Source organism: Branchiostoma lanceolatum, chromosome 9 (assembly GCF_035083965.1).
Source record: "Branchiostoma lanceolatum isolate klBraLanc5 chromosome 9, klBraLanc5.hap2, whole genome shotgun sequence".
In the NCBI taxonomy this organism is placed as follows: Eukaryota; Metazoa; Chordata; class Leptocardii; order Amphioxiformes; family Branchiostomatidae; genus Branchiostoma; species Branchiostoma lanceolatum.
Window position 1 is genome coordinate 551,858 of NC_089730.1, and position 11,272 is coordinate 563,129.

At 40.5% G+C, this 11,272-nt stretch overlaps 1 protein-coding gene across 2 annotated transcripts in view; it reads left to right on the forward strand.

The window, feature by feature from the left end:
• LOC136441548 (EVI5-like protein) overlaps positions 1–5,490 on the forward strand; it is a 29,468-nt gene extending 23,978 nt beyond the window's left edge. For both annotated transcript variants that reach the window (XM_066437894.1, XM_066437893.1), the window contains 5 exons: positions 2–175; positions 863–1,009; positions 2,353–2,448; positions 2,858–2,953; positions 3,291–5,490. In XM_066437894.1, the coding sequence (XP_066293991.1) occupies positions 2–175; positions 863–1,009; positions 2,353–2,448; positions 2,858–2,953; positions 3,291–3,668 (891 nt within the window). In that variant the 3' untranslated portion in view covers positions 3,669–5,490. The remainder of the gene's footprint in view (position 1; positions 176–862; positions 1,010–2,352; positions 2,449–2,857; positions 2,954–3,290) is intronic.
• Positions 5,491–11,272: the final 5,782 nt, after the last annotated feature.

An 11,272-nucleotide genomic window follows, 5' to 3' on the forward strand; every position in this document is an offset into this window, starting at 1 on the left:
GAAACATCTGGCTAGAACAACGGGAAGTGCAGCAAGGTCATCAAATCGAAAGGGAGACACCAAGCAGGTGGTGGAAGTACTGCAGGATGAGCTCATGTCGGTCAAACTGCGTGAAGCTGATGTTGTAGCAGCGCTGAAGGAATCAAGGCTGCGAGTGATGGAGCTAGAGACTATGGTATGGTAATACTTGCACCAAATTAATCCTGTAATAGGCTGACATGATAGACTATAGGCAAACACCACACTATAACTTACAAGATCTTGTTTACATTATAGGATGAGCTTGGTTTGTCACATCTGAGAAACTGGTTTGTGGAAACAGTGTTCACCATGCATACCTCAGGAGGAGGTCTCAATTTAACCACTTAAAACCCTTATTTAACCGGTTAATTTGCGTTCATATTGGGCAAAGATACACGGCTAAATTAACCGGTTAAATTTTTTAATTAATTCACACGGCTATGATAGGCTTAATATGAACGGGGTCTAGGTAGTCTGATTGTTTAACCCCAGCACCACACTTTGTTGCATGTTCCTATGACCTGGTGTTGAACATGTTTGACACTTAGCAGTATAGTGTGGGCCAACAAGCCAGCCAAGTAGATATGAAGCAAAGCATGTGATATGACATAACCTTGTTGGTAAATTCTGCAATTTATCAATTGTCAGAGTGCCCCAATATTTAATGCAGAATATTAAAAGATCAATCACTTCTAGACCTACTATCTGGTTAGATCAGGACATTGATGGCCAAACAATGATAATTAGGAAGCAGTTAAGTACCATAGGCATAAGGTTCATGTTATTTGCATGCATACTGAAAATGTGGCCCAAGTAAGTAGTATATTTCTGATCCCAACAGAACAACTCCTCTACAAGCCATCTAAAGCGGGCTGAAGCCAGTGTAGAACAGCTCACAAACAAGCTGGAGACATCTGAAAAACATGCAGCACAGCTGCAGTCAGAACTGAACCACTGCCGGAAGCAGCTGAGTGAACTGAAGGCAAAGGTGAGTCTGTTCACTAGACAGTTCTACATTGTACCTCCACTATGTCAGTACTGTTCCACATGCTGATGCTGCTATGTTGTTACTCTTGTGGATCACCCTGCTGTAATGTTGTTTATATGGCAGACCTGGACCCATAGATATTCCCTTGATCTGCTTCTGTGTACAAGGGCCATACACTACAGAAACCTCTCAGTCACACCCAGAATAAATTTTTGAGCATAGCTATGAACTGTATAGTCTTCTATTGATGTCCAACAAATCTGAAATCGTTATCATCGTTTTCATACACATGTTACGCCATGATCAGTAGGTGAGAGGTTTCCCATGTGAAAAACTATGGACAAGTGAGCTGAGCCCAGAGGTGTGCCAGGAAACTTCAGAGCCTTCCCTGCTCAACTTTAAGACAGAAAACAACTTACTGCTGTTGGAGTACAAGCCTAGGGTAGTCCACACCAAATATTTTGACAATGTCTTTTCAGGTTTCATTTCATATGGAGCACCAGATATGAGCCATAGAGCTCTGATCACAGCTGGGGCTTCTTCCTCCACAGTTTTATGTCCTTTTACCCACTGATGGTCAGAATAGAGCCACAGGCAATAAGACTATGAGAAGGATTTGAAATTTGGTGGCCATTGATAGAACATAGAATACTTAACAGTATATCTATGCCGCAAACATACAGATGTAACTGGCTCCTTACTGGGCGCCCAGTACGAAACCCTTGGAGAAAATGGTGCTGATACTCGGCCCCCAGTACGGAAGGAAGTTCCGTACAAGAATTCCAGTACGGAACGGCTTTATTACAGTACCGAAGCTTTGTCAGCACTGGACGTTCAGAACTGAATTTGTTTCGGTACTCGTTTTCCAGAGCTGAACTTTCAAACATTATTTTCAATATCAATCATAGATTTCTGAACATCGCCCCTTTTTTCTGAGGGCACTGTTTCCAAATCTTAAGTATGGGTTTCAAGGGAATTACTAGAGACCAAATTCAATTTTTCATTTTTGACCCAAAGCAAGACAGTGGAAAAAAAAGGAGTTGCTAAGGCTTTAGGTTGACAAACAAATTAATTTTTGAGATCAACCCAAGATTTCTTAAAATTGCCCCAGTTGAAGTTTGTACAATAGTTGTTTTCAATATGATGTGGTTCACCTGGCTGTGATTTATCTGGAGGGTACTCCGGGGTCATCAGAATATTATTGCTGTGTAATTTTTCCATTCAGAAATATTGTTATCTGCAGAACCATAACACTAATCCTTCTGCTATTGCAATGTAGATCCCTCTTTAATGCACTTTTTGTCCTTTGGGTCATTTTCTAACATGTACTTCTGTACACACAGAGCACATCTGAGGTGATGGACATTCGTTTGAGGGAGGCTGACAAAATGGCCACCATAGCCGAACTGCGCCAGCGTGTTGCCGACCTGGAAATTCAGGTCAGAATTTTCCTCATGTCATGACCTTGCAGATGAGTGCATCAAGCTGTCATGGTGTAGCGCACATGAACAGGCCAGAAATGTCTGTTTTCTTTCCTCAGACTTCTTGAACCTCAGGACAGGCCAAGGTATTGTACTAAGCTTTAATATCTAGGAATATGTATTTTTTGTTGCAGTGGGACATTTTGAATTAAGATTATGTTCCTGTGATTAATTTGATTGACATGGAGAAATTTGAATGTTAAATGTTGAAATAGTTTTTTAGAATATTTCAAGTTCAATGAAGATACAGTACATGTAGATCTTGCTGTGATACTTAGTCTAGATGTAGACAATGATTTATTTTGTGGATGATGAACTGTGGATTTGGTCTGAAAGGAGAGGAATTGATTTTACTTGAATGTTACAGCATCAAGAACACCTGACAGCTAACCAGCTGGGACAGGACAACAGGCCTGTGTCTGTTCTCAACATACAGTCCAAGATTGACAAGATGGAGAAGGAGGTATGTAGCATTATGTGTCTCCCTGAGCAGACTTAACCCCTTCACTGTCACCTGAGGTTTGGACAAGACTTGTACTTGTGAGAGTCTATCAGTCATAAGAACCTACATGTAACTTTCTCAGTTGATATTGTACAAGTATGAGGAACAACATATTACTGTTCCACCACATTTACGCCATTACAGACAATTATTTTTATCGTATGTATCATGTCAGAAGAGTCACATATCCTTGGTGATTGGTCACTCATCCAAAACCTGAAAGAGGCTGCAGTTTTTCTTTGTTGTGTTGGAACAAAGTTTTAGCACTTGACAATAGTCCCAAGGTGCTGTTTTGCAGGTGAAACGGCTGCGGTCCATTGCAAAGTTACTGATCCCCGGCAGGGGGTCTACAGGAGACGGCGGCACAGACTCCCCACCTGGGGAGGTGTACATCACCATGGAGCTGCAGCCGGAGGATGTCATCATTCTGGACGATGACAGTGACACAGATAACACCCACCCAGGGACAGCCACACCCACACACACTCAGCAACAAGACTTCCTCCAGGAAACATGTGCTGCCAATGCAGGGAACTGTAACAGTGAAACTGTCACAAATAAGACAAACCCTCAAGTATCTACAACATTTAATGAAAACCAACAAGACAGTACAACTAAAGCCCTGGACATAGTAGACTCTAATAGTAATATGGTGGATACTACTGACAGTAGGTAACAATAAGTTCTATGGTGCTGTACAAGCTTTGGAACCTGTAATTACCCATCTGTCACTTTTGTCCTGTTTCCCGGTTATATAGCAAGCCTTCGAGTGCAGGGTAATGTCTGCAATGATTGTAATGAATAATTCTGTACAATGCAAAGATAACATTCTAGAGTCATTACATTCAAAAGTGTGTACATGTGCATTCTCCAACATAATTTTGCCTTGGCATTAGTGACAAATAACACTAGAAGCAAAATCAGACAAGAAAATTATCAAACCTCTGTGAATAGTTTCACCAGGTTGGTAATTCAATTCATGTACAAAGTTCTTTGAATATGTTTACTACACAAGCAGTATATAATCACAGGTGATGTTTTGGTAGTCCTTCTGCCACCCTCCTCAGGGCAATACTGGCTACAGCTGCATGTAGGTGTCACTGTATTCGTTATAACTATCACATTTTTTTTAAATCACTGGAAAGTATTTTTACCCTTTACAGCGATACGCTATTTGATATGGTTTCATGGGTTGAACACCAGGACTGCCTATATGAATGGGTCAGAAGAAAAAATGGCTGATATGTTCCATATTTTTTCCTCGTTGCTTTTTATGCCAAGCATTGTGGCTCATATCTTATAAAGCTTGTCTAATGATAACAAGCAACAAGCAACATGATTCATTTCAGGTATGTCGCCCCCAAAATGCAGGATTTCCCCAATAACGTTTGGCTGCGTTGGCAGGGAAATGTTCCAAGTTTCCAAACTTTTTGTGTTAGGTTCATGTACTTAATACATGTAACGTTACATGGCTAAGATTTTCTAGCTATGGCAGGTCCATGTGTAAAAAAGTTGTTTTTTCTGCTTGCAGGCTACTACAAGTCCGTGTACATCTGCTTTTTTTTCAAATTAAGATGCCCCATTCTTTACTTTCTCCATACACACTCAACACATGTATTTGTAGGGACAGGGTTATTCATGGTGATATAGACCTACCTGACAGCGTTTTGGTTATTTTATGTCCACCTACCACAGTGCACACCTGGCTGTTGTTATAGTGGAAAGTGCCCTGCTGCAGTTTCTACTGTACAGTTATATGTATATAAAGATAACTTATCACAGCATGTTGATTAAATAAACTGATCCCATATGTATGACCCCTCCGTCAAAGTGAAGAATAGAAATTCAAAATAAAAACATAGAAATGCAAATATTTGACAACATATGCAGCCACTCTTTTATTGGTTCAACTGCTAATTGCAATGTTATCATTGGGCGAACCGCTAATTGTGCTGGAGAGTCAGGATTGGTCTATTGTTGGTTGCCTGACTGTAAAATTGGTTGATTTTAATCTTCACGTAGCAAACTGCCCTAGCACAGAATGTTGTCCTTTCCCTTTTGTCAGATATGGCCCATAGCATGTAGAAATTGTAAATAAAATCAAAGCACAGAAGTCTTATTTCAGGTTATGTTATGGGTATAGATTACAAACCACTCCCAGTATTTATCTTGAACTACAGTTCCTGTAATAACAAATGCAACATGTTTAAGATATGAATACTCACAGCTTGTTATATTATCTAGAAATAGAATAGTTTCATTGTCAGACGAAATTACCAGTACAAGACTTTGTGATTGATTTGCAAGTAAACATTGCTTTAGCATTATACAACTTATGGAGAAGTTTTATATGTTCAGCTTTCTACTCAGAATAGCGAATAGAAACTTGCTGTTAACGTTATAGTGGAAAGGCCTGATGTAACAAATGATTGAGGAGTACTTACATGACATGGCACATTAGGTAGAAATAGTTGATTAAATTCCTACTTTCATAACAAGCTTTTGTTTTTCATGGCAATACACTAACTATTCCAGTCATCTTATTGATCATGCTAAGCACAACAAAATAGACAGTCTCCTTTTATCTCTGCTATATGTTTGACATTACAAATATCCACAAACAGGTAAACAGGTCTGTCCCTAGTGCTAAATATAACCCACAAACAAGTTAACAGGCCTGTCACTAGTGCTGAATATAACCCACAGCTAGGTAAACAGGCCTGTCGTTAGTGCTCAATATAACCCACAAAGAAGTAAGCAGGCCTGTTCCTAGTGCTGAATATAAACAACAAAACAGGTAGACAGGCCTGTCCTTAGTGCTGAATATAATCAATAAAAAGTGAACAGGGCTGTCCTTAGCTAGTGCTGAATATTAACCCACGAAGTGCTGAATATAACCCACAAATAGGTAAACAGGCCCGTCCTTAGTGCTGAATATAAACCACAAACCGGTAAACAGGCCTGTCCTTAGTGCTGAATATAACCCACAAAGTGCTGAATTTAAAACAAAAATAGGTAAACAGGCCCGTCCTTCGTGCTGAATATAAACCGCAAACAAGTAAGCAGGCCTGTCCTTATTGCTGAATATAACCAACCAACAAACAGGTAAACAGACCTGTCCTCAGTGCTGAATATAACCCACAAAGTGCTAAATATAACCCACAAACAGGTAAACAGACCTGTCCTTAGTGCTGAATATAACCCACGAAGTGCTGAATATAACCCACAAATAGGTAAACAGGCCTGTCCTCAGTGCTGAATATAACCCACAAAGTGCTAAATATAACCCACAAACAAGTAAACAGACCTGTCCTTAGTGCTGAATATAACCCACAAAGTGCTGAATATAAAACACAAACAAGTAAACAGGCCCGTCCTTCGTGCTGAATATAACCCACGAAGTGCTGAATATAACCCACAAATAGGTTAACAGGCCTAGCTGTCCTTAGTGCTGAATATAACCCACAAACAAGTAAACAGGCCTGTCCTCAGTGCTGAATATAACCCACAAAGTGCTGAATATAAAACACAAACAAGTAAACAGGCCCGTCCTTCGTGCTGAATATAACCCACGAAGTGCTGAATATAACCCACAAATAGGTAAACAGGCCTGTCCTTAGTGCTGAATATAAACCACAAACAGGTAAACAGGCCTGTCCTTAGTGCTGAATATAACCCACAAAGTGCTGAATATAACCCACAAATAGGTAAACAGGCCCGTCCTTCGTGCTGAATATAACCCACAAAGTGCTGAATATAACCCACAAAGTGCTGAATATAACCCACAAAGTGCTGAATATAACCCACAAATAGGTAAACAGGCCCGTCCTTCGTGCTGAATATAACCCACAAATAGGTAAACAGGCCTGTCCTCAGTGCTGAATATAACCCACAAAGTGCTGAATATAAACCACAAATAGGTAAACAGGCCTGTCCTTAGTGCTGAATATAAATATAAACCACAAACAGGTAAACAGGCCTGTCCTTGGTGGTGAATATAACCCACAAATAGGTTAACAGGCCTAGCTGTCCTTAGTTCTGAATATTATCCACAAACAAGTAAACAGGGCTGTCCTCAGTGCTGAATATAACCCACAAAGTGCTGAATATAACTCACAAACAAGTAAACAGGGCTGTCCTTGATGCTGAATATAACCCACGTTTTCCAGTATCCGAAAACGATAAAAGCCGGTATTGCTTCTATACCGGAAACTCTTATCAAGAAACAAACATTTTAACAGGGAATTGGGTATTGGGGTTTATTATAAGTATAAAGTTTAAACGTCAAGGTGAAGATATAGTTTGTTTTAATGTTAACGCCCATAATGACGTGGCAGGAAAATATTGGACGGACTAAGGCTGGGTTTACCCACCCTGAATCGACTCGGGGTCAACTTGGAGTCGACCTAGAGCCGACGCGTGTCTAAACCGCATGGGTAAACCGCGTGTGTAAACCGGGCCTAATTCTCTGGTCCCCCAATGAAGGCTGTTAGAAAATAACACATTTTGACTACACGAGTAAAGGTGTTATTTCTGGATTGTTCAAGTGGAGTTAGTACTATGATATGATATGTTTAGAGATCAATAGCTTGGTGACTTATTTACATCATCAATACACAATCGGCCCTAAACAGTTAGCAAACAGATTATAAAAAGTCCAGTTAGGATGCATAAAAGAGCGCAGTATTTTACACAACATTCGTGTCATTCATTTATCATATTTTCACAAAAGAATCTAATACTCCTGGTGCCATTTTTGTATGGGTACAGTACAGCCTTTGACTGCAATTCTACTTCAGCTGAAAAGTCGTAAAGAAAAATTCAAAGTCGCAGAACCTGATTTTCTGCATTCTGAATGCACATGTATTAGAAACTCTCAAGGCTGTATCGATCACTTGTAAAAAGTTGTCTTATTCCTATTGGGCCGCTCGGTCCTGAGTATTGTTAAAGTTTAGTGATCAAGGGCGTGGCCGCGTCTCAGCTTTCCTACATGTTTGCAGCTTTCATGCCATCAACCATACACAGGTAAAGAGGCCTTTATTTGGTGCAGAATATCGCACATTAACAGGCTAATGGGATTTTTTGGGATGGTTCATTTTGCATGCTCGGAACCGCTGAAAGCGTCTCACAGGGGTTAAGGCGGTGTGACGCTCACAGTCACAGGAACCTGGAGCTCCCTACACAGAACACCCTGGTAGTCAGCTGGGGGCTGCGACTGCCGAGCGACCGCTGAGCGGACAAAGATTTGAGTTAGCTCAATATCTTTCAAAGACAAAGATCTTTCTAAGTTTTTGTTTTGTTGTTTTTAAGTCAAATGCATCGTGTATCGCATTCCAATTATAAAATGAAGGGTCACACCGATCCAATTTCGGTCGCTCAAGAGTCACTCAGCGATCGCCGTCAGGTGAAAAGCGGCACTAAGGCTGGGTTTACACGTTTTCCAAGTCAAACCCCAACCCGGGGTACACTCAGCCGAAGTCCAATTCAGTGGAGTCCATTCAGGACAGTGTAAACAGCAATTAAGGCCACTTGGAGTGCACTCAGTCCAAGTGTGCTTGGAAAATGCATGTGTAAACAGGGCCTAAGGCTGGGTTTCCAAGTACACTCGGAGCACACTCATTCGAAGTCCGACTCAAGAGCGGTCTGTTTACACATGGGGCCGCGAAGTGACTTGGGACGCCAGGCTGCGCCGGCGTTTCAGTGACGACCGCAGCGCTGTGTCGCTTTGAATCATGAAAACCTGCACCACAGAGTGCAGAAAATCATAAAGTAGCTACCGACAAATTATGGCATATAGAGTAAGAAACAGATTTCCAAATTTGAGCAAAGTATCCCCACCCCCCAAAACCGCTGAGCGACTAGAGTAACGTTTCAACTTACTTAAGTCGACTCCGGGAAAACGGTACTTGGGTACCCTTCATTTCTGTTTACACAGTCTTGAGTCGACTCCAAAAAATGCATCTGTAAATCCAAGCTATCAGAAAAGTTAGATCCTGGAGAATGCAATATCATTGGCTGCACCTGGTAATCGCCTGGTGTCATAAGCTGCTTATGTAAATAGTTCGGGTACTACGATGAAGCTGTCCTAATCTGCTGCAGTTCCATTTACTCCGAAAGGGGGAGCAGTAAAACAATTGACGCATTGTAAACCACGTTTGCTTAAAATGAGCAGCAGCTTTATCTTACCAAAAAGAATTACTCGCCTTTTATGCAATTGCTTGCTTTCTAATTGACAAAGTTGGTTTCTGACTAAAAGTCAACAATTAAGAATATACCAATATTTGGTCAACATCTCTTCAGCGAGAGGGAGCTAGCTTCCTACCTTGCAAAAATCTGGATTTCTATCAAAAAACTGTTCTCGTTTACACCGTAGCGTGCTGAACGTTCTACGTACTGGCTCCATAGAAAATTCACTGGAAAACTTAATGTGTAAGCACAAACACACCCGTTATGGGGCGTTGGGAAACTATGGCGACCGAAATCCTGGAACAACTTCGACTTGTACCACACATGTTTCGCATGAAGTCTCTGTTCCCTGTGGATGTGGATTTACCTTGCTTAGGAGGGGATTATTCTTGCCGTGCGCTAAGTTTACCTGAATCCAGCCGTCTACATTTATTTTGGCACCTTGTCATCACCCAAGCCCGTGACCCAAGCCCGTGAAAGCGTTGAAACAAAATAGAGCGGTAATCAGACGCCTTGGTGAACTGGACCACGACTTAGTTCTGCTCTCAATTAGAGCAGTGTTCAAGATACTTCTCCATGGTCCCGTCTTTCCCACTGTGCGTCTTTCCCTATAAATTAGGACATCTAGAATGATTCCTATATTCACTGGAAAACTAATGTGTAACGTCGACTGGAAACCAAAAACAGAATTTGTCGTGTAAAGAGATCATCTGGCACAATGCATCTTGCCATAGTTTATGGTTAATGGAAAGTAAGGCTATCCAATCTTGTCAACGAAATAATTTAGGACATTTTGGAAGATCCTGCTTTCAGGTTATACAATCTAAAGGGCACAGGTTAAAGATCGGCTTCAAAATTCTATAGGAGTAAAATTTTAAGGTTAAAAATTATGAATCCGATGAAATGATGAACCCGGCAAGCAACGAGCTTTGTTGTAACGTTAATTAGTCCCTATACCAGAGGGTCGTGGAACGTACAACTGTCTCAAAACGGCGCGCGGTTCGCTACGGCAGTCAGTACGGAAATTTGAGGTTTGATCTGTATCAGCTCGGTATACTGACGGTCATAAACGGGAGACCATCGTGAACAGAAATATAAAAAACTATGAGTAAATGTTCCTTATACTATGACCTAGTTATTAGGAATTCTGGTGTTCTCTCATTTTGTATTATTAGTTGTTAATCTTCATGTTTATGCTTAGTTTCATCTATGTTTAGTTTCATTATTTGAATTGATATTTTCCATTATGTAATTTTCATTACTCAATTTGGTTGATTTTATTTATACTGTAACCGTAGTTACCTGGGTGGCCAACATTGCAAGTTTTCGACCACACTTTCACATTTGTATTATGATTTTATAATTGTTTTCACTTGTATCTCGATGTGTGCTAAATAATTAAATGAGAAAAATTACTGCCATTTATTATGCAAGTAGTCACCTAATTTGCATAAATTATGTCGGATGATTATCTTATCTTATATGCACATTTGGTATTCATTTGCATGATTGATATCTACCGATATTCCTCTCTTTCTCAGTTACATATGTAATGTGTTTGAGAGTCCTATAATGGAATGCAGCGGATTTATAAACTTTCCTCATTAATTATGCAAATAAGCTACACATTTGTATAATTAGCATACGATCTTGTCAATCATCACTCAAGCTCTCTACATACTAAATATCATGACGATTCGTCAACCTCTTCTTGAGTTATTCCCTTTCAAAGTTTGAAACTAAATCGACTCCTGCAGTTCCAAGAAAGTGGCAAGGAGGCCCAAACCTACACAACTTACTCTCCCTCGCAAGAGCTATCTATTACTCAAAGATAATGACCACAAAATGTTCAGAACACGAGATATCAAACCCGGAAGTTCCGCTACAATACCATAGCAAGCAACTATGGGGCCCAAAATATAATAATTCAATTTCGAGGTCTCAAGAAGACCTAACGTTACCCACATACCAAGTATGAAGACAATCCATCCAGACATTCTTGAGTTATCGTGTTCACACACAAACACACACACGAACGCTGCCGAAAACATAACCTTCTAGGCGAAGGTGAAAATGGTTGACCAAAAATCGAGT